The sequence below is a fragment of the Gambusia affinis genome, linkage group LG14 (genome assembly GCF_019740435.1).
Source record: "Gambusia affinis linkage group LG14, SWU_Gaff_1.0, whole genome shotgun sequence".
Taxonomy (NCBI): domain Eukaryota; kingdom Metazoa; phylum Chordata; class Actinopteri; order Cyprinodontiformes; family Poeciliidae; genus Gambusia; species Gambusia affinis.
The window spans coordinates 12,514,584-12,538,741 of NC_057881.1; the positions used below are offsets into that span (position 1 = coordinate 12,514,584).

The 24,158-nt window shown below is 39.6% G+C and overlaps 1 protein-coding gene across 1 annotated transcript in view; it reads left to right on the forward strand.

Annotated features, from left to right (window-relative positions):
- The first annotated feature begins 17,502 nt into the window (after window positions 1–17,502).
- The window catches only part of jarid2b (jumonji, AT rich interactive domain 2b), a 114,987-nt gene continuing 108,331 nt past the window's right edge, over window positions 17,503–24,158 (forward strand). Inside the window, exon 1 of the mRNA XM_044139459.1 lies at window positions 17,503–18,266. Coding sequence (XP_043995394.1) covers window positions 18,222–18,266 — 45 coding nt within the window. The 5' untranslated portion in view covers window positions 17,503–18,221. The remainder of the gene's footprint in view (window positions 18,267–24,158) is intronic.

The following is a 24,158-nucleotide window of genomic DNA, read 5'->3' on the forward strand; positions in this document are numbered from 1 at the left end:
CATGCTCTTTAAAAGAAAGATGTAAGAGAAACTGAGGCACTGTAGTATTTCAGCCAACAGGTGACACAGGAAGACAATCGGTCTGTATGTGGATTGTTATTAAGACCAATTTAAGCCAATTCTGATTTCTGAAGAACTATAACAAGATTATTTTCTCTCTTGCTGAAAGAGAGGAGTTGAGACAAAACAGGATTTTACTCATCTTAAACAATAACAAAAGGATTGTTATTTCAAACTATCACTACCACTTTATATCTACAGATTATGTTCATCATGGTTTGCGTTAATGAAACGTCAGTCTTTGTGTGTATTCCATCAGAGTTTAACTCCCTACGTTAACTGTGAGATTCCCAACAGGCCGCTAACATTTGCAAACCGAATATGTTCCTTGAGATCTGTTAAAAGTTTTGCTTTCTGTTCCTCTATTACTGCCTGAATAAGTTACTAACGTGTCCCTGCATGTTGTAGAAAACTACTTTTAAGTATCGTCTTCCATTTCCAGTTTTATTTGGCATTATTTTTAATTGCCTGACTGATCATAAAAAATGAAAGCCATTGATTTGGTTCACATAAAAACATTCCTTCCGTACACTGCTGCTAGCTCGACCTGTTAGCGTGTAGGTATGGTATGTTCACTGCTTGGAAAAGTACTAGATCAGAGTTTCCAGCTCATCAGTCAATGCCAATGGAGCTGAAAATCTGCGGATTTAATTCATAAAAGTAAGTTTTAAAACTCTATAAAATCAAAATAACCCCTGACACGCTTTTATCATAAGACAGCGACAAAAGTCACTTCCCATTTAAGTCAAACTTCGGTCTCAGAATTTCATTTTCTGCTGAAACAGATCTGTGCCCTTGAGCAAATTCTGTTGTTGATCCCTGATGTGCAATTTTCTTCCAGGAAACCATGTTAACCATTTACTGTTTACTCTTTCCACAAATGTACTTGTGGAAAGAGTACACGATTTGTGTTTCCACGTGCTGTTTGGCCAAATTCCCTCAAGAACCAGTTTTAAGGGGGGAAAGAAAAGTTTTTTTAACAACTCAGTTTTGACACCAACAATAAAACAACATAAAATTGCTTGCTTGACTATTTTTAGAAGTCAATAGCTGGAAATACTTAACATGAGTGAGAAATAAAAATACAAAATCACAGCCGTTTAGGAAATATAATTTGGAGTCTGAGCAGTCGAAGGGAAAATGTTTCAGTTCAACAGAAAGAGCACAGCTGGCTTGTGAATGTAATAGACCAGCTTGAAAAGCAGCGTGAGTCTTCACCCCAAAAAACCTAAAACACATGTACAGTGTGTTAAGCGAACAGTTGCTTTAAATAACAATAACCCTCGGGAAAGATGCACTCCAGATTCTGAGAATTTGTTCCCCCCCAGAAAAACAAAACCTCAGCAGCTTGCAAAAAGACACAAATTTACACAGCAACTTGTAGCTGTTTATAGAATGCTTCAGAGACATTCTCTAGCTAGATTAACAGTAGGGACTGGAAAAAAGTAGATGAGTTATTTCCCTTAAGGACTCGGGGATGAACAAAAGTGGCAGAAGGCGTCACTTTTGCGCGAATTGCAGTTGATGGCACGTATATTTGATGACCGGCAACGGTTTGAACTACGAGGCTGACACTTCAAAGAGATCGGCTTTCCTCGCTCGTTTATTTCCAGTTCCTCCCTGCAATGAGTTTTTAGTGGTGTGAGGTTGACTGAAGAAGGAGGACGCACACATGTAAACACACATAGTGAGCATTTAGACAGAGTGCTTGCACTTCAAACAAATGGGACTTCATCAGTGAACATCAGTAATGGTTCCAGGCTGCCCCAACAGCTCTAATCATTTCCAGAGGGAGACCCAAGGAGAGAGAGAGACAGAAACAGAGCTTTTTATTTATTTAGTTGTTTTATCTAAAGGCTCTCGCAAAAATACAGTGGATAAATGTGCAACGTCAACACTACTTATTGTTAATTTTTCATTTAACTTAATACAGAGTTTCTGTACCACATTTCAAAATTTATTGCGATTTTATGAGCTATGAAGCATTTCATAATCATGACCTCTATTTCTCCATAGCCAACCTTAATATGATGGGGCTAAATAAAACTCAGTGCAACTGTTCCACAACGTGAGCGCTGCTCGGTCCATCAACCACAACTGTCCACTGAAACCAGAGAATCAGCCGGAAGACTCATTGTAGCTCTGGAGGAGCTGCAGAGATTCACAGTGCCTGTATGGTACTGCTGTTAGAGATAAACTTGTAAAAGATTTGAAGCTGCATCTGTATTAAAAGGTTGTGATGCGAAACACACTTTTCAAGCTTTCAATAGTAAATACAATAAATATGTGAAGCCCTTATCCTACAATTCTTCTTTCACTTATGCTATAATGCTATTTGTGTTGGCCTATTGCATAAAAATTCTCACAGAAACTCTCTCTCTCTCTCTCTCTCTCTCTATATATATATATATATATATATATATATATATATATATATATATATATATATATATATACATATATATATGCATGCCCAGGGATCTGCATGCAACTTGGAATGAAAGCATTTGCTGGTCTGTTTCATCAGAAGTGATCTGACTGAAGCCAAGATGTTCTTTACTTTATGTCCAAAACAAACAGGCTGCTTTCCATTCCTCAGGAGGTTAATGTAGTGTGAATATCCAGAGCGCGATTGCTGTATTTAGAAACAAATGAAGCTGAAAACGGCCAGGTGCTGTCGATGTAAAACACAAAGCCATCAGTCGGGTCAGCGCAAGCCTGCAACACAGAGGACGATGTTGTTTGTGCACCTGTGGGAAATCTTTTGTGAGAAGTGGAAAGTTCTTTTTTTTTTTTTTTTTTGAGTTAAGATGGAACTATTTTTGCTTTCATCTAAATAGAAACCAGAAAGAGGCATGTAAGGCTTCAGCAAATAAAACTGTCTTGAGACCATGTGAAGCTCAGCAAGCTGTGGACTGAACTGCTTTACCATCAAAAAGACAAAGATTATCTTTGCTCTGTAGCAAAAACAAATATAGTAGAAAATTCTGGGCAAAGCCAGATACGACAACAGGAGCATCTTCTTCCTCTCAGATGATGAGAATAAACAGATTAAATGTTTCTTTGACACAAATGGACAGATTTGAGAAAGAGGGAGAGCATGTGTGGTGACAGTTGGTCCAGTCATGTGAGGTTCTGTTTCCAAACTGCTGGGATCTGGGAGTCGTGGTTGGCTGGTTCTCTTTGCCAGGTCACCCTGGATTGGACGGTGGTCAGCGGCAGACTCACACCTCTTTGTATGTAAGCCAATCTTTAGGTAGCAGCTTTACAGAAAGGGGGGGTAGGGTGTAGGGGAGTCTCTGGTGAATGCGTGTTTGCAATATTTCAAAAGAACATAAACACTCAAACGTTGTAATTCCTTATGACACTTCTGAATGCTGACTTGCTCTCACTAATATCTCACAGATACATTGAAACGGTGATGATGAGCAGCGATGTGGGAAATAATCCATAACCGAGATTCCCTGTGATCATTTTGGTCACTTTGCTGTGACCTTCCACCACAAACATCTGACAAAATACATCCTTCCGTGATACATTCCCAACACAATTTCCGAACCATAACACCGGGAAGCCTTTCCAGATGACGTATAATTTGTGGTTCCGGTTTTATCTTCTCAACAATCAAAACTTAGAAGTGTTCTTGCCAGAAAATTGATGCTTGCCTTGGAATGTGGAAAACTCTCTGCTCTGTGTCCAGAGAGAAATGACAGACTTCATAACGATTTGATCTCCTCGCGGATCAGAAAACTCCATCTGTCGATGTAAACTGAATGTTAAAGTAAGGATACCTTTCACAAGTGTTCCTTTCTTACACTTTTTCACATTTTCCTCACATTGCTACCACAAACCTCCACAGTAAATACATTTTAATATTTTTTACAAATAAAAAACTGAAGAATGGCGTGCATTCATAGTCAGCATTCCTGAGTCAGTTTTTTTGTAAAACCACCTTGTGCTGCACTTACAGCTGCAAGTCTTTAGGGGTCCCTTTCCACTGAGTTCCACACAGAGAGATTGACGTTTTTGCAGATTCTTCTTTTCAAAATAGACTTTGATCTGAACCACTCTATTGTAGTTCTGACTATGTTTTGGGTTGTTTTTCATGGGTATGTGGCCAAACAACTTTTTTTTTTTTTCCCAGACAACTATTGTAAATTTTTCTATTAAATGGGAACTTAGCTCTGACAAGCCAGCCATGCACACTCTGCCAAGCTTAGTAGGCTGCTCTTCTTGCTTGCTTGGGATATTGGCTGCCGCGCTCTAATGATATGGTCAGGCCCCTGGCTATATGAAAGACAGGAGTCAGACAGACAGTCGAAGGCCGTTTCCTGAGAGCCATATTGATCTGATCATCTCCTGCCCTCTTCCTGCTCCCTTCTCACTCAGACCTCTGAGGAAATGAGTGATAAAGACAGAGGAGAGGATAGAGATGGAGACGAGTGGTGGAGACGAGAAACAGATTACAGCCCCACAAGAGCATTCCCCATATTTTTTGTGCTATACAGCAAAGCCCGACGGATTAATAATATATACTCACAACCTTGTGAGACTCTAAGCTCTCCATCACAACCACAAATGCATGGGCTCCAGTAAAGCACTTTAGTGAACAATCCCTTGTAATGCTCTATCTGTCCATCTGAAATGCACACCTCTCACGCTCAAGTTCGTTGCTATCAATCAGAAGCTATTAGCAGCAGAGGTGGGGGGGGGGGCACAACAGATAAAACCCTCACCGAAGTGCCTCTTAATTGACGCTCCAGCCATTCTTCATATCCCGGTGGTGCAGCGCTGACGTGATCTACAAGCTCATCAGGAGGAAATTAACCAACTCACTAGGCCATGTTTCATCCAGTGAGACCAGCGCAATAAATGCCCCTGAAACCGACTGCTCATATTGCAGAACTCGGCCCACTTCCTCATACTCTCTGAACTGCCTGGGGGACATTTAATCGGTCAACATTTTAGAGCGGTAAGGTGTTACATTTTCAGTTCTCTATTGTCTTTGCTTCCGCTGCGTAAAAGGATTCGGTGTCATGCACTGATAAATGTTGAGGTATCATTAAATACACCCACAGATTTGGGTCTTAAAAGAGGAAGTGTGTTGACCTTTTTCAACATAACAAGTGTTTCTGTCCTTGCTGGTATTTGCGCTAGTGCTTTCCTCATTATTTGCTTAATTAATGCTAAATTTAATTATACTATAATCAATCAATCAATCAACAAATCAACCAAACCTTCTTGACCTTCCCTGGGAGGGATTTATGTTAAGGGGTGAGTGATGTGGACTTTAAATTTTATCACCATATTTTGTGGTAATATAGTCACTAAAAGTGATGATAAGAACTATTTATTTCTTCTCTTCTAGGTAACTGTAACAGCAATCATAGCCCCACAAACACAAATTCCCACTTGTAACATTTTTCTCTAGGACACCATTAACATTTAATCGTATATTTTGGTATTTATTTATACTCTCCTTGAACAATCCTGACAAAACGGCCAGTTTTTAAACCCATCATTAATTGATATTTATCATAATAATGATAAATCACAATTCTTACCATGATAAGAATTTATCACCATGAACAATAAACGATACAATATATGCCCAACCCTAATTTACCCCAGTTTACTTATTTCCATCCATCCGTGAGGTACAATGTTTTCTCATTCAATGCTCAATTACGAGCACTGAATATCATAAGCTCTCCATACTGATTAAATGTGAAACAAATGTTCTCCCTTTGGGGATCAATAAACTATTATTTTATCTTATCTAAAATCCCTCACCTGCATTAAGCTATCTGCAGTGGAATCAAGCTAAACCGGTTATTCAAGCCTCAGAATCCTTGACGTTAGTTCTGACCTATCTTTGACTTTGGACGGTTTGTCTACTTCAGCCTTCCCGAAAACACGAGTGTGTTCTCCTGCTGCCACAGGCGTACACACTTCTTACCTGTAAACAATTTATGAGAGCCCGCTTTATATTTCATGGGGTGGAAATGGATGTTTCTTGTCAGGTGGGAGCAAAAGTTGAAACAGGAAGAACGAGGCAAATGGAGTAATCACTAGGCTTTGGATATGAACTGATACAGACATAAAGCATGAAAAAAAAAAATAAAAATCTGAAAGAGATGCAAGAATCAGTGCGGTCTGTGCCTCTGAGATCTTACTGCACTCCGTAACTTTGACGATCTGGAGAGTTTCTTGGACCTTGATGCTGCAAGAAGATGAAATGAAATCTAGGAGATGATCCAAGACGGCAAAAAGAAGCGTTGGAGTGATGGATGGTGTCTTCTCTGCAGGGACCTACTTCCCCTTAACCAACAGTGCTTTGCCTGGTGCAGTAATTGAAAGTAATGATAATTAATATCTTCCCCATAATCACCATGCGTTACACAAGAAGCAGACCTATTGCAAAATGTGCTCAGAAAAAGTTAATCCCATTAACCTTTTAGTTGTTCTAGTCTGAATTAATTTTCAGAAAAGAGAAAAGATGATTCCCGGGAAGCGCAGTGAAGATTTTATTTAAATAAAAATAACCATATCCTGGTACTTTTCCCCTTCACTGAACTGAGAATTGATCTTAAATCTAGATAAATTGTAGCTGATGTCAAGGATAACAAATTAGGATTAAAGAAGCGAAGACTCCTTATAAAAATCAGCCAGTAACAATCATACGGTGGAGCATTTGAGAGGCAAATGAGGGTAGTCAAATGTACGGCAGGAGATAAGCAGAAGCCTATGACCAGGAACAAAGTAGGCCCTCAATTTATGGCCGGGAACGTGTGGTGATGCATCGAACCTTGCTGATATTTTCCGACTTTCAGTGGAGTGGTACGAAAGGTGTCGAACTTGGAATAAGCGGATGCATATCATGAATATATTTCCATCTGTTTGAGAGGGATATATTCTGCTTTAGCAGAAGAAACATGCACACAGATTAGTAACATTATGGATAACGGGGAGCAAATTGGCAGAGTCAAGCGATGAGGTTGACCTCAAGTCCCTGTGTGCTGTATGTTTCACTACATCAGAGCAGGACCTCGGTAAACATGTAGAAGTTGGCCCCTCAGGGATGACCGGCTTAGCAGAAAACCACTGTTCACCTTCACACACCTTCTCAGGCAAGAAAAAACCCCCCAAAAAAACACCTTTAGTTATTCACTTAGTTCAAGTACAATTACATGCTTTTCAATTGCAAATCGGAGCAGAGCCGCGAATCCGAACAGACAATCAAGTGAGGTCGTTTCTATAAACACAAGCTCCACGTTAAGCCAACGCCAGCCTATTAGGGAAAGGACATATGTAACCAAATTACAGCGAGTACCCAGGGGACATGCAAATGTGATGGACCTCCTGCATGACTTACCTTTGTTTTTTTTTTTTTTATCATGCAAAAAACGTTGGTGCGATAAGATTTGTGAGAAAACGCAAAGGGATGCTGGCTTCAGTGTTTGCATCTCTTTTGTTGAGGAGGTTATCAAAAGCTTCCCTTTAATAACCAACACTCTAACTTCAGCAACGACAAAAGGATTAATTAAATCGTCCTGATAACGCCGCCTGAACTGGAGCAACTTTAAAATGGACACGACGAAAGTGGGAAAGATTCGCTGGAATAGTCTAATTGTTCGTCGCTTTTGTTCAGTTTACAGATGCTGGGAAGAGTAAGTGTTCTTTTACAGTGCTCAGAATAGAAGGAGGTTGAACTCATTAGTAATTTTATTCTGTCTTGTGCCGCTTATCATTTGTGAGGAGTTTGTTTATGTGCAGAAGTAGCCACTACGCAACTTTGAAACAGTTCCTATTTGTCCAAGAGGCTCTTGGCTAATTAGAACTACCACATTTGCAAAGGTAAAAAGGAAAGTCAGTAAGCAAAATAATATATACCCCTAAAATGTGACTTAGTAGGTGATACACCAACACAAAGTACTGCTTAATTGTGAAGTGAAAGCAGGATAATAGATGGTTCTTAAACATTAGTTGCAGAAAATCTGAAAAGTGTGGTGTGCATTTTTATTTGAACTTTCTTTTTATCTGATACCTCCTTATAAAATCCAGTGAAAGCTGCTTGTTTCAGAAGTTTCAGTGAACAGACCAGATGTTTAAAGAAGGGTTGCATTATAATACAATAACTTAACGTGAGAGAGAAGGTGAATGCAAAAATATGCCTTTACTTCCATACCAACCTCCAGGAAAACTATCAATACACATCACCCTAAAAATATAAAACATGATGATCATCATGCTGTGGCAATACTGTTCCACAAGAAGACTAATCAGAGTTGATGGGAAGATAAAGCTAAATGTCAGGTTGAAAGAAAACCAGGCTGAAAAAGACTAGAGCACAACATCCCTAAAAACATAGCCACAGCTACAATGTAATGATTCAGATCAAAATGTAAAGATGTGTTGGAATGGTCCAGTCAAAGTCTAGATCTAAATCTGATTTAGTGTCTTGGGAAAGACTTCCCTTACAAATAAATCCCACGAAAATCACATGTGGTTCACACAAATTTTACATGTGAATCATGTGAATCACATGTGAAAGCACATGAATACCTGTGATTTTGGAACGTTTCGTGGTAAAATCACATGTGATTCACATGTAATCACATGTGAATCACACATTTCCACATGTGATCACATGTGAAAATCACACCAAAAATCACGTTTCCACATGTGATTTTCATGTGATCACATGTGAATCACACGTATTCATGTGCTTTCACATGTGATTCACATGATTCACATGTAAAATTTGTGTGAACCACATGTGATCACATGTGAAAGTCATGTGATTTTCGTGGGATTTTTTTTGTAAGGGTTGGCATTAGATTTCCATGTACACTCTCCATCCAGTCTGAGCTTAAGCTGTTTCTTTGCTCTATACATGCTCTTTGCATGATGCCCTGTTTTTATATTAAATTATTTTTTTAAATACAACATTTTTCTTTTCATATCATAATTCTGTGTTACCTTGTGCTTGTCTAAGCAATACAGTCCCAAAGACCCTGCAGTTCTTCTTGTCACCTTTGTCTTTAAAAGCCTCAGTTTTCAACATCTCTAACCCAAACTCTCTCTGCATCCTTCGTTCTCACTCACTCCTCTCTTGCCAGCTCACACCCTTTCTTTTCTGTCTGTTTTGGACCACCCAACAAGCCATACCCCCCCTGCACTCCAGCTGTTTCCCTGCTGTGGGTTGAGTTTGTGTTACTTTGTTTCCGCATGGCTGTGATTGAGGCAACCCCCCACCTCAGCCCTTCCAGCTTTATTTCTTTTTCACTTGCGCCGTCCTTCACAGTGTGTTTTTTTGCATCTCACTGCTCGGGCCATGAAAGAATCGAAGAGGGACTGCTTTTGTGTCCAGTGCAGGTGTCTTTGGTGGGTGAAAGAGGGCTGCAGAGTCTGTGGCTGTCTACCATCGGGGGGCAAGCTTATTCAGCCTCGGATCCCCCCCCACACACACACCTGTGGCAGGTCTTGACCCCCACGAGTAAGCCAGTCATTCCTGAACTGAAGCATCTTTGTGTCTGACTGGTATTGTTCCCTGCAGGGCTACACATACACACAAAAATCTGTGGCACTACTACAACAGTTCTTCCTGCTTATGAGACATTCATGGTCCATTACTCATCCACCACAAACTTCAGTTCACACTAGTATGGCGTGAGAATGGGGAACAAGATTGCTGAATGGTGTCAGATTGAATGGGAATAATGGGTTTGTTGCCAAGACATAACACAGATACACTTTTTCTTGAAATTCAAGGCTTTATGCCTCACAACAAAGTAATAATTCCATTTAATTCTGGAGTTTCAAGGTTAAGGGAATATACCCTTGTACTAAATATGACATGTTTTGTGTCTTTTCAAAGTAACGAGTATGAAAACGCTAAATAAGTTAAACTAAAAATGAATTTGGACCAACAAAACAGAGAACAAAAATAAAAATTTAAAGGGACTAAAAGGTCTTTCTGGGTGTGTTGTATGATTTAAAATGACAAAGTGCTTCTTTTCAGCGTAGAACTTTGCTGGTGAAATAAACCAAATCCATTGTATCCATTTTAAAAAGGTGTATGCTTTAAGACAGACACCCTTTTTATGTTTATGTTTAAGACTCTTATTTTGAAGTTTGAAAGGAAGTTTGTTTGGTGCTAACTTGGGTTCTAAAAAGCTTAAGAACACGTTAGCGCTGAAGAAGTCACCGGAAACACGAAGGGCTGCAAGTTTTACCCTTGGAGGAACAAGAATAAATCTTCACATAGTCAGACTCTGAAACCTGGTATGAGGGGTCTAATTCAGAGCTACAGACAATCCTCCGTCACTGAACCTTTTTAAAATATGCATCCTTTTTTTAACTCTGCCGTTGGCCAGGTTAAATTCAGATCAGCTTCAGAAGCCAGGTGAACTCGGTTGAACCTAGAAAGACAGAAGATCATTAGTGAAACACAACATGAGCCTCGAGGGCAAAAATTAGGACAGGCCACTCTTTTACTGATCCTCAGACAGTTTTGCATTTAGCTTCCAGGTGGGTGAACTTGGGGCATGGTTGGTAACATGCCCTCAGGACAACGTCACACTGGAGCCTCAGGGTGTGTATATGTATTTATTCATCACAATCTTACTGTTGCGCCACACTTCTGCCCAGGAAGGGAGCTTTGCACTGAATGTGGACAGAATCAGAAAGACTGTGTTAAACATGCATTGTGCAACTTTCAGGTCGAACTGGTTTAAGATTTCTCAGAGCTCTTGTCTGTCCCAGTCTCATCTCCAGTGTTTGATAAACCCGATAGGAGTGTACACAGCTGGTATCTACCTTGTTGCAGCTGGGGATTTCTCTAGGTGAAGGTGTCCAATTATCCATGGTGGTAGATTGGGGACTCTCAAAGTCCCTTCAGAAAGGGGAGGTGTGTGCCTGTGTGTGTTGGAGGGGCCTCTGAACAATAAATTGTGTTTGTGATCCCATCGAGCCCCTGAGAAGCGAAGAGGGCGAGGTGGGAGACGTGGGGGAGGTTAGCTTTACTTTAATGAGTGCTTCGAAGATTCAAATTTCAGCTGGGGTTTCCTAAAGCCAGTGCAACCTCTAACATGTCTGTCGTCATCCACACCAAGGCACACAACACTACAGATCCTTTTCAAAGACTAAGGTATTCTACAATTCCAAAATGCTAAAAAAAATAAATTAAAAATAGGTTAAAGACTATTTCAGAACTGCTTTTCTGGAGATACATTGTTTAATTCGCATTATGCAGCTGCAATATTCCTGACAAGTGTCTTTTAGACTTGAGCAGTTAAATGTTTCGAATGCTTGAAAATTTAAGGTTTAACATAGTTAGCTCTTTATTTGAATTTTAAACTCATGAGTTGCATTTTACAGCAAAGCAGTCCTGCAATGGCAGCTACATGTGCCTGATGGGGGGGAAAAAATTGTGATATGGAGATACCTAGCCCTATTCATTCACCATCTGAGCAATTTTCTTCAAGTGCCAACCCTTTGTTTCTGCTCACAAGGACTTCCAGATGGCTCTTCGAAACACACCATATTGTGTTTCAGGTTAGTCATGTGGTGAAATACCTCACCAGATTTTTGTCCTTGAGACCTGAGTTTGATTCTTCAGCAACACAGCAGAATGTGCGGATAATTTGGTCTGGACTTTCCCGGAGCTCCTGTTCACATATTATCTCTATGGTGGTGAGTCTGTTGGGCTAAGAATAGGGGTAACTCTAGGAAATGCAACTCTGCCGAAGTCTCTTTCTACCCTCCAGCTACCAGGTAATAATCCAGGAAACAGTGCCTGTTGAGGCTGATTGGTCATTCAGTGATGTGTCTCTGGGTTTATACAAAATAGGGTATGGCACTGCAGGGTACAAATGATAGCTAACAGGGGCCCATTGTGTGAGCTAGAAGCAAGTAGAAGCATTTTTGTTAACTTTGCTGCTTTTTGGTTTCAAAAATGCTTCCTTAAAACGAGCTTGTCATCCTGTACTTCCTCTTCAAATAAACTGTACATGGAAACTATCCTTTTTATACTGCAGTTGCAGTTAGTTATCTCCTAGTAGTTTTTTGAAGCTTGAGGGCGTAAACCTACTGTATTGTAGAGATAAAAATATACATCACAATTTTATATCATAACTCCTTTTTTCAAGAAACAGTCATGTTTAACTATAGTAATCATGTTCATTCATTTACAAATCCAAAAATAGAGCCTTGAGGTTTTTCTGTGACTGGTCAATATATCCATAATGAGTGTTTTTACTTCAGTTTCTTCCTCTTTTTTTTTTTTCTTTTACATATTTAATATTCAGTATGCAACCCTACGGTTTCTTTATTGATTTAATAGTCTGCACTAAAAGAAGTTAATTGTGAGAGCCACAGTTTTATGACTTGTCTATCCACCCACGGTATCATAACAAACATTTTTATGAATCCTGTCTACAACAAGTGCAAAAGAATATGATAAAGTTAAGACGGGCATTTTGTCATTTGTTTTGTGCACTCCAATGTGGCACCACTTCATTAAAGGTAAAGTCTCTTTCAGCAGAGGGGGATGCTTGTTTGTGGCGCTGCTGTGGAAATCAAAAAATAATCTGTCAAATTTATACCAAAATCTGTCAAGACAGAAAGCCTCTACATTAAATAAATTTCCACGCTCAACATCTTTTCGAAAAAAGATTATGCTGTTTCACAATAAGTCAATAAAATGGAAGCATGTCACATGCAAAATCTAAAAATGTGCTGCCACTCTTTAGGAATTGGATGTTAAGTTATTAGTACTGATAATTAGTGGGAAGCCATTTGGTGTTCATGCTTGCCTCTTGCATATTTATCCCCCACACCTGCAGGAATATTTGGTTCAAATTTCACAACTTGCATGTCAGTTTATTTTATTTTTTTTTTTTTTTTCAGCTAAGCCAGTTCTCTAATTATTCAACAAGTGTAAAAATCATATGATATGCTGTAGAGGGGTGCGTAGTGGTCGGGTCTGAGAGCTCCACACTGAGACAATCATTTTCAAAAAAGTAGAGTCAAGCTGAGAAGAAATTAAAATATCAGGACATTGTACTACAGAGCTCCAAATCCTGTGACTGCAAAATGAAACAAAAGGTGACATTGTTCTTTGTTTAAATTCATTTTTGGAGCTTCCTCTATTATTTTCAACAGATATGTCGACAAAGACTTAATCTAGCATATCTTTTTTTAAGGATTTTCCTTTGGGTTCTTTCAGCATGTGTGTACAATATTTAACCATTCAGTCTTTCAACATTAATTTAGGATTTATTTTTTGCCAGTACCCCACCCTCCCACAAACCTAAACACACATGCACACAAAATCACATCCTGACTCCCCCTCTTCTTGGCTATCGGACATCAATCTAGCGAGCACCGTCTGCTAAGCCTCACTGGGCAATTAACCACATTGAGAGTGAAAGCTCTAATCAATCCCTGGCCTTCCCCGTCACACACACACAAAGCACACACATGCATGCACACACACCTTAAATGGTGCAAATTATTCTGGCATTTATGTAGTCCAAACAGCACTTTCAAAAAACTGCTGCCACTTTAAGGAGGGACTCAAACAACCCAGACATAAATACAATCTGTCTGCTGTGCTGTAGCCGACAAGAATTATAAATAAACTCTGATCGGCAGCATAAGGTCTGACTTCGTTTAGACCAACAAGTTTACAGCTCCTCCTATGTCCGTCATCAAACATGCATTAGTCAATAACACAAAAGAGTTACAAATACGGATCAATAATTAAAGCTTTTCTACTTGAGTTTGAAAGTGTTGAACATTCAACTGATTAAAATATGATGGTGTCTTTTAAAATAATGCTGGAAAACATGTATATATATATATATATATATATATATATATATATATATATATATATATATATATAATTTTTTTTTATTTTCAGGCAATTATTCTGCCTGTGTATAGTGTGGGCTAAATGTGAACCATGTGGGGTGGGGGGCTGCTGCAAAATCAGGGACCCCACTACATCTTGTCTCATTGATTCATGTGGACCTAAATGTCAGCATCAGCAGGGCAGAAGGCCCCTCGAGAGCGCAGGGTGATGGGGGCTAAAGGCAGTGTGCTCTGTAGCCTCATCATAAAACAGCACGCCTCTGACTCTGTTAAAATAGTGTAAGATTACTGACCAAGGACAATAAGTTATAACATTTATGTGAAAAATTCTAGATTCACCAGAATTTAAGAGTTGACTTCAGAGAATATTATCCTTCTTTCATTTTCTTCCCTGCCACTAATACTTGTTTTTCTAATTCGGTTTGTCTATTACTCACAGGCTAAACAAACATGCGTGATAGATGCGTGGAGTTATTGACCTGTGACCTATTGATTTGGCATTTTTGTTCATGCATTCGTGGGGAAATTCGGTGCTTTGATCATTCGGTTGAGTTATGCTAAATCTGCATCAAACACAGAAAAGAAATCAATAGCTACTCGTAACATGAATGAGAATGAAATCAGCATGATTAATACATGGATGGTGTTGATGATCACATAGATGCTGATTCTTCCTTTTCCATTTCTTACTGACTTTTGTGCAGTGGGTTCCTCTGAAGCAGTTAATCTCACAATCAAAATTTATGTTTCTGCGACATTTCTGTTCTTGCTTAAATCATGCTCCTCCTGCTAAAACTTTCTTCTTGGGAGGTAAAACCTGTGCTCTCAGTACCGTTGTCTTTCCTCATGGATGTCTCTAGACTGAACTCTATGGGTACAATAGAGTACCCATAGAGTACTATGGGTACTCTATGGGTATGCAAAAAGGCAGTGATGTAAAAATCACACTGCCTTTCTGCAGTCCAAGAGAGAGCAAAGAACATCTCTCAGCAGAGAAAATACATTTGAAGGCTTAGTTTTCAGAAAGTTGAAGCGTGAGGTACAGGAGTCAAAAAAACCCCCAAAAAACAAACAAACAAACTGAGAGACAAATTTCTATTACCGGTAGTTGTCTTCAAGAGCAGTACTGCCATAAACATTTAAATACTCATAGCCACCCTTTGCTTTCCCTAAACTTTTTCTTTCCACATCAGTTTTATGATGCAAATTGGGGGCATTGAAACCAATTCACTGTTGATATGCAACGGGAAGTCACGGAGCTGATTTCTCGAGTAGGCGTGAAATGGGGTGAGCATTTAACCAGAGGTGCTTCTTTCACTTTGCTGGTCTTATCATGATATCATTGGTTAAGCACATGTTTATTGGTGAGCTTAAAGTGTTTCCATGTGAACAACCAAACATCGCTTAAAGACAAAGAAATAAATGTGAAAATGGATTTAGTTACTAAACAAATTTACCTGGTAAAGCACAACAAATGAAATACCTAAGAACTGAAAAGAGGGTAGGTGGCTTTTATCACAATATGCTTAAAATCCTTTATTATAAAGGTATTAAAATAACCCTCCCCCATATATATATATATATATATATATATATATATATATATATATATATATATATATATATATATATATATATATATATATATATATATATATATATATATATATATATATATATTCTGGGAGGTTCTGAAAGTGTGTTCTGTTTACTCAGAGGTCAGATTTTTTTGAGTTTTCAGTCTGGAAAATAAGAACTGTGCCCTGTGCAGGTCACCAAGCAGCCCTGAGTTCAGTAGCTGAAATGGCTACAGTGAACATAAAATGAATAATATTTTTTGCATTTCGCTCAAACTCTATTACAGTATAACATTTCATTAAGTGCAGATCTTTAACATTTAACACACGTGGTTTGAGGTTGTGGTAGTTGGGTGTAGACATTGGAATACATTTTATTTCTACTTAGCCACCTTTTTTTCTTTTTATTAAACTAACATTTTTTTCCCCTAAATTCTAAAAAAAGGTATATCAGAAACACATGTTTGTTACCATGAAGATACATAACAGATATGACATTATAATTTATATATAAATTATATAACACATTAACATATCTGGCGACAGGACAGCATTCTCGGTACTTCAGATTTTCATTTTTTGAACTCTCTAACAACAGGGGAAGTGTTTTAGGAAATCTGACCTCTTATTGCTGGTGTGGAAGGGAATCGTGGAGTTCAAATCAGAACTACAACTTGTGGGAATTGTTCCCCACGGCCTCTAACTTTCCAAGCAAGAAGTTCAACTCTATGAGGCCATTCTCTAGGAACATTAGATTTTCCACGTTATTACTCCAACTTCAGATGAACTTGCCTATTTTTGCACCTGTTTCTAACTGTGATTACAGGAAAATTTGACTGCTGATACCGCGTTATGGTTTGATCACAAACTACTGTTTAAATCTCCCGTTTGGTCGATTTAAACAGTAAGTGAACATGCTCACATATAGCAATCAAACAACACTAGCTATTTCACTGATTTAATTTAATGCTTTCTACCACAATACCAAATATTTATCTGCCTCTTGTAGCTTTCCCAGCATTTTTTTTTTTTAAGAAGAGCAGCCACCCTTAGCATGTTTTCAGAGATTGACTGAACTATCCAAGTTGGAATTACAAGATCAGGAGCCGCTCAATTCAAATGAAGACATTTCAATTTTCCAGGGCAAAAAATGTGTCAAGAGAACAAAGAGAATGCCGCATAACGAAACCCCACATTTTTAGATAAAAAAGGTACATTTGAATTATTATGTAAAGCTACTGTTATTAATATTAGTTCGCCTACTATCTATAAGAACACATTACTTCAGAAAAAGAACCTCAAACCATAAGGTTAATGTTTTTTTAAAAGCTCAGCAGGAAGGTCAGCTCCGTCCTAGGATGGCCCTATGATCTGGTGCAGGTGGTGGGAGAAAGAAGAACTCTGGCTGAAATATTATCACTGCTGGACAATTTCTCCCATCCCATGCATGAGCGATGCCACAGAACTGTGGCGCTCCTTTAGTGACAGACTGCTGCATTCATTACTTCGCAATTTGATGCCTTGAATTTTGCCTCTGTCTCTTTAAGAAAGTCCTGTTCTTTCCAACACTCCGCCTTTGGAAAGTCATCACAACATCCTCATAAGGGTTAAAACTTTTGACCAGTGTTGCACTGAGAAGTAACTCCTGTAATGAGGAGTTACTTCCCATTACAGAAGTAACTCCTCAGTAGGAACTGTGTGGGTGTTTGCTAATTGCTGCTGACTAGTCTGAAGGAGCTGAGTGATTAAAGGATTTATAAAACATGAAAACTAAAGCAACGCTGCATATATATTTTTGATGAAAAAAAAATAAAATCAGATTAATATTAACATTACAGCATAATATAAAGCTAAAAAATTTACATTATATTGCCCCTTTAAGATAATGTCTTTCATAGAAGAGATAGTGACAACAAAGTGTTTTGTGGATATTTTCTTGATTATTTACTTCAAGTTGATTTTTCGTAATGTACACCGAGGAGGTCCGGCGTAGCCACCGTGCCTAGAGCTCTTGCCACTTTTTTTTGCCCCCCACCTCGCCATGTAAAATTTTCTAGAGCTGCCACTGGGTAGGGGGGCTGTGATAGGCTGAGGCAAGGAAGAAAGGAGCTGCTCTCAGTAGGCAGAGCAGTGCCGCTGGAGAGCTCTCTCGACGACCGCAGGCTCCAGCTTAGAAAAGACGCGACGACAAACGTTTTATTTGTTTTCATTTTTTTATTTATTCATTTTCTTTCCCCGCTGCTGTTGCACGTTTGAATAAAGATGTGACTCGGCGACATTTAAACCCCTTCAGCGGTATTCATGTGCGTGAAGACAGAGAGAGAGAGAAAGAGAGAGCGAAAGAGGGAAAGAGCGAGAGATCGGGGAGAGACGAGAAGCAGAGCCGTTCGGGCGAATGGAACTTATTGTTGTGCGTTTGTTTTTTTTGTCTTCTTTTTTTTGACTATGCTATCCTTGAATGAGTTCGGGTCCGGTCCTTCTCTGCTCGTCGCCGAAGCTTGAATCCTGGGATTTATATATATAAACCCATAAGGAAACACCGAAAGGAAGGATTCTGCAAGAGCTAGCGAGCTTTTCCTCACAGAGCCGGGGATTTAAATAGTCAGTTGTTGGTGGAGCCCCGAAGAGGCGAGAACGAAAGAAAAGAAATTCATGTGGCCATTCTCTCTATAGCCAAACACTTTACTTTTGGAGGATTGCATAATGAGCAAGGAAAGACCTAAGAGGAATATCATCCAGAAGAAATACGTAAGTAGAATTATGTTCGCTTGAAATGCTCGCCGAAATCTATTCAAGTTTGCCTTTGTGAAAACGCATAAACTTTTTCATCGGGGGCTGTGAAGGTTACAATAATGCACTGTCTGAGTCGAATGTCCTCTAAAATGTAACGAATAGAAGTTTAAACAGTGACATAGTTGTGCTATAAAGAAACTGTGGTGTTTATTTAGTGTCTGAGCTCCAGCGGGTTCTTCGACATCAGACATGTTTTAGGGCTTTCTGCTTTGCTTCAAGGTGGACTGTTTTGCTCATTTTGCTTCGTTTTCCCTGTGCTGAAGGGATGCCCTGTGCGTCTGTGCTGTGACGTAAGGGTGGGAAATGTTTTAAATAGTAACAATCTTGCAAACACGTTTCAGGAAAGGCTTTCCCCTCCATCGTTTTTTGTTCGCTCCTCGCTTCTTGCTGCTCGGAGAAGACGAGCCTGTCGGCCATAGCTGCTCCATTTCGTCCCATGCTGAGCGTTTCTATCTTCACAGCGAATTATTTAACAATTAACCCCACTCTCATTGTGGAAACGCGTGTAAGGAGACTGTGTTGTGGAGACTGTGTTTGGTTATTATTATTTTTTCGCTGCAGGGGCGACACGTTTCGCCGGACTGCTGTGGCTCTTTAATTTTCTCCATAAAGAGTCAGGCAGAGCAGCAGGAAAAGAGGGTCATGCTTTTCTGCGTATTCACCCAATTTCCAACACTTACACACGACAAATGGACGCTATTATATGTGCTTATGATGTTCATTGGTCCATTTTAACATCTAAACTCCACCACGCTCTGTATTTTTCTCCAATCCTCTCTGTGTGACCTCTGCGAAGGAGTAGATGTATATTGCAGCAGCACAACTCCATTTTTTCTGTAATGCTACAGAGAGGTGCTTAGCTCACCGGTGTTTGGTCTCATAATTTACGTTTATCACCGCTATAGACGGCCTATGGCGTTTGAACACCGTGTTCTTAAACGACCCAGTATTTTTTTTTAAAAAGAGGCTGTGTTCAGTTCAGTCGCATTGCAGAGGCTTATGCACGAAGCGACCATTTTCTTTCTGGTGAATTTATGGGGAAGGGGGGCTGTGAAACGGAACTATTCCGCCTGGTGTTGGCTTTTTAACTCGCGTCCTTACGTGTTTTGGACTCATACCCGTCTCTTCCTTCATTGCTTTATACCTCGCAAAGTGTGGATGTCATCATTGTGTGGTGTGTTTCGAGTACACGCTTGCTTGGTTCCTTAGTGACTGAAGATTTAAAGTTTGTTGCACTTCTGTTCTCAAATTGTCCTAAACCTTAATAGTTGATATCACAACCCCGGAACAACATGATTTGAAGCGTTTCTAAAAAGTGTTTCCTCTTGTTGGCAAGGTCGGACTTAGCAGGATGCAGGCCCCTGGGCAACAGACAGTTCTGGTTCCCTATCAACTAGAGATGGCCACAAACATTTGTCATCTTTTTTTTGTGGCGTTTATTCCCCGTTGTGAAACTGTTCTAATCAGAATGCCACTGGACAGGATAAATTAATTTCATTAGTCATATTTAGTAAACATTCAGTTGTTACCTTTAGTATTATTGTAGCATGTATCACAAAATGAAAGTGTCATTTGGTTAGCAATGGAATCATGACAGACACACATTCATACATACAAATATTTACTCCATCAGTCGCTTTAAAAACAAAAACAATCTGTTCGCAACCATCACGGTTGCTGAAGAAACTACCATTGGCTGAAGTTCTGTGATTTGTTCAATCAATTCACACGTTAGTGTGATGTGTTCATAGGTCATAATGGAAAGAAATTTTGTATCTGATACAAAAGCCTACTTTGGCGGGGGCGTAAGAAAGTGAACATTCCACACATACCAAGCATTGTATTGCAAACACTTTGCCACCATCTAGCAACACCTTTAGCTGATTAGCATACTGTGAGCTTTATTATCCAATGTATTTGTCATGTTTAGTTTAGCGATCTTGATTTAATTCAGCATTTGCTTGACTGTGAAAACACAACTTACTATAAATGTAAATTAACTCAGATAAATAGTAAAATTCTTCTTCACCAGTTGGGAACACAGACTAAGTTCACTACATCACCTACTGGCATAAGGATAAGGAAGCCTGTTTTTGGCTGTAGCTATCTCATCTGGCAGTTTGGAGGCACAGTGGATCTTATACACTGGGTTTAAGTCCTTTTTTCAGTGGGTTACCAACAATCTAGTAATGAAAAACAATATAATGAAACCTTAATATAATGAAACCAATATAATGTCAAACCTTTATGTGGTCACACAACTCTTTCCAAAACAGTACAGAACAAACAAAACCAAAGGAGGTGTGTATGTTCTGTTCAAAGTTGCAGATTTAGTCAGACGTAGGGCTCACTGTTAGTTGCAGATTGCTTAGATTCGACAGATTGAAACACCCAACCTGATAAGATATTTTGCTTCGAACTGTATTAGATGTTACTTTCAAAATATCCATTCATTAAAATATAATGGGGTAACCTCGAAACATTGAGATCCTGGTCTACTGTCCCTGTTAGCCTATTCTAAGCTTTGGCCTTGCTGTGGGCAAACAGATTTCCACAATAAACCCAAGAAGTTAACCATATTACGAAATAGGTTGCTAAATTGAGCAACAGTTTTATTTGAGCTACATTATGTCTGAAAGTAGAAACATTAATGCTTCATCGCAGCCAGAGCAATAGTTTCTTGAAGACTGTTTTTCCGTTTATGGCCACATGACTCTACCTCATAAGTTTCACATTAAATTACTGAATTAATAGCTTACAGTTGGCACTACCTCGTTTGAATTTACCACTTCTTGTTTTTGTTTTTTAGGAAAGTGTTAAAAAAAAACAACAAAAAAAACACAGTCTCTTTTTATAGGGATTTATCACATCTGCATGCATGACCTCTTATGGCCACCAGATGTTTTTTGTTTCCTTTCAGCACCTCGGTGTCAGTAACACAATGTGCTGATGTATCAGCCTTTATTGGAAAGCAGCACAAATGTGGGGTGACTTGAAGGAGACAGATGTTTGGAAAGGCTGACAGAAGAACAGCTTGATCTTTGTTCCTATTTTTTTGGGTCATAGCGTAGTTACTTGATGCACTCTGATCTGACTGAGCAGTTTCATTCACAATAGATGAGATTAAGTAAAACTAGCTGCTGTTTGTTGAAGGAGGAGTTTGATTGTAGACGGCAAAGATAAGGTTTTTAACTAGGCCATGTGTGTAAGTCTTCCCCTGCATTAATGGAAACGGGAGGAAATGATGAGTCACTTAAATCCAAATTTAAGTTAGGTCCAGAATAGAACAGCTTTTGTAAACCTTTCTGAAATGACATGATTTCTTTTTTTTTAAGGTCTAGACATTTTTTTCGCAGATGTGGTTGATGTGCAGACTCTGGCTTAGACCAAAATAGGCCTTAAAAAAACTTTTTAATTGTTTTTTCTTTCCCACCAAGCGGGTAGAATCCTGCTCCAGGAGTTCCTCTCCAGGCTTTCAGATGGGACTCCTGGCCCTTACGGATCACTCCACCCCTCCTCCCTGTCTTTGCCTCCCCCTAATTAGCGTAAGACAATTATACATGCTTGGCTTAACCATTTCCCCTGAAACACAAGTGTGAGTTGTTGCCCCTTAACCCCCACCTTGTGCTCCCAACAAACACTCGCTGTCTGCGACTGATATTAAAATTTAGAATGATTTAAAATATAATTAAGGCAAACAGGGCTTGGCTATGATTATGATTAGACACATTAATACCTCCTGAAGTAAAACACACTGCCAATTTATTTTAAATCTACATTTGTAAGTCTTACTTTTGGGTGGAAGACTGCATTTTGTGTAGGTTTGTTTTATTATTTTTACTCTACAAAGCCTGTGGTCAAATGGTAAAAACTTTGTCATGAATGAGGTATCAAAGACAGATGCGGGGCGGTGTTGTTCTGTCTAACAAAACATGACACATATTGTGTGGATGGTTATCCGTGTTAGCGAGAGTCGCAGCGGAGTGCAGCTCAGTGCGGCCAGGGCCATTTTGTGCAGAGTCGGCTCTTCCTGTTGGCCCAAGCTCGGGCTAGGCCTCAGATTCAAAGCCTTTAGGTGTGTGTGTGTACGCGCGTGTGTGCGTGTGTGTGTGTGTGTGTGTGTGTGAGTGTGACAAGCCCAGCTGCTGCAGGGGCCTTTACAAATGTAAAGAGGCTGTCAGTGTTCGTTTCATCAGGCCCACAACTGATGAGGACAAAGTTGAAAATCCACTGCGCTGCGCGAGTGTGTGCGCCGGAGCTCGCACAAAAAGAGGAAACAAAAATAGAGAGCCTGGGGAGTGCAAAGGCACAGACTCAAACCCCCCCAACCCCTCTTCTCTTCTCCTCCTTTTCCTCTTTTTATCTCTGTGTCCCTCTGTCTCGCTCCAGCGTTCTTTGGCCTGTCCAAATGAAATGTGGGCCCCATGCGGGCCCACGAAGGAGAGGGTCGCGGGGTTGTTTTTTCGCCATGCTCGAGCCTCGGTGCGCTTCATTTAACCTTATGTTTCAATGCAAATTCTTCTTTCATAATCTCTCTCCTCCTCACGTGTGCAACATGGCAGGGTTCACTTTGCAACCCCTTTGTCACCATGGCTACCAGGGCAAAGCTGAGTGCCCTTTGGCGAAAGAGGTGCTTTACAGCCTGTTTATTTTACTACCATACATTCACTATGGTTGCACTCCACGTGGCACACGTGAAAGGCAGTTATGAAAAGGGTGTCATCCTCATAGGCGTGTTTTTGCTTAGTCAGTTTTCCCATGACCGTGCTGTATTTGTCAGCATGAGAGAGAATCAGTTTCCAACAAGACGAGAATCCATCATTTTGATTTCCAAAGAGCTGAAAAAAAATGAGCAAAACAAACCTCAGATGTAGGGAAACACAGAACGCATAATCAGACCTAGTCGGTCTCATCTCTTCCTCTTATTTAGCGACACATGCTAAATAATCAAATTTGGCAGTTTGGTGAACATCACTTGTTGTGGTTCATGTGAGGAAGCAGCCTTCCCACGCTGCAGGCCGAGCTTCGCATCACTCTGGCCTTGCTCAGTTGCTGCTGCCAGAGACATTTCTGAGGAGTAAAGTTGGCTTGCCCACTCAGTGCTCCCATCCAGTCTTGAAAAGTAAGGAATTATTATTTTCCAGAGGGAATGAGCAGGGAAAATAATTGAGGTTCCAGGATTCTTTCCTCACTCCATAGATAAAGATCAGAATTACTGAAGAATAAGGGCTTTTTTAGAGACCTTTAATCAGAATTTGTTCTGATAAGACTGATTTGTGTGATTTTTTTCTTCCTCTGTACACATATGATTGAACAATAAAATGGGACCACTGGAGAAAATAAATCTCTAAAATTTAATCAGTCATGTGTGTTTAGACTTATAATTTAATCAGTCCCTTTACTGTCACCCCCAAAACACTTACATGTTAGTCAACTCTAGTGACCTCATGACAGTTAAGGTGTTAATTTCCTCAGAATAGGTCTGATATTATTTTTCATAAATTGTGACTGAAATGCCTCTAAATAAAAGATTGTTTTGTTAAAAGCTCCACATTTTGAATCAGTTTTTCTGTTTTCAGCATGAGCTATCGTGTGTAGGCCTCACTGAAAAGGCGCAGTGTTCAAGGGTGATATCAGAATATAGCCTGTAGTGACTGTAGCAGCTTAATGATATAAAGCTGATTACGTAGTTACTCTAACCTCCTGGTGTTTACGAGGGTGGGTTGTATCATAGCTCCTCAGTGCTGTACGACTGGGTGCTACAAGGATGATTGATAAGTACCAAAGTAAAAAAAAAAACAGAGACAACTCTTTTTGAAATGTAAAATGCTTTTTTTTTTGTTTTGT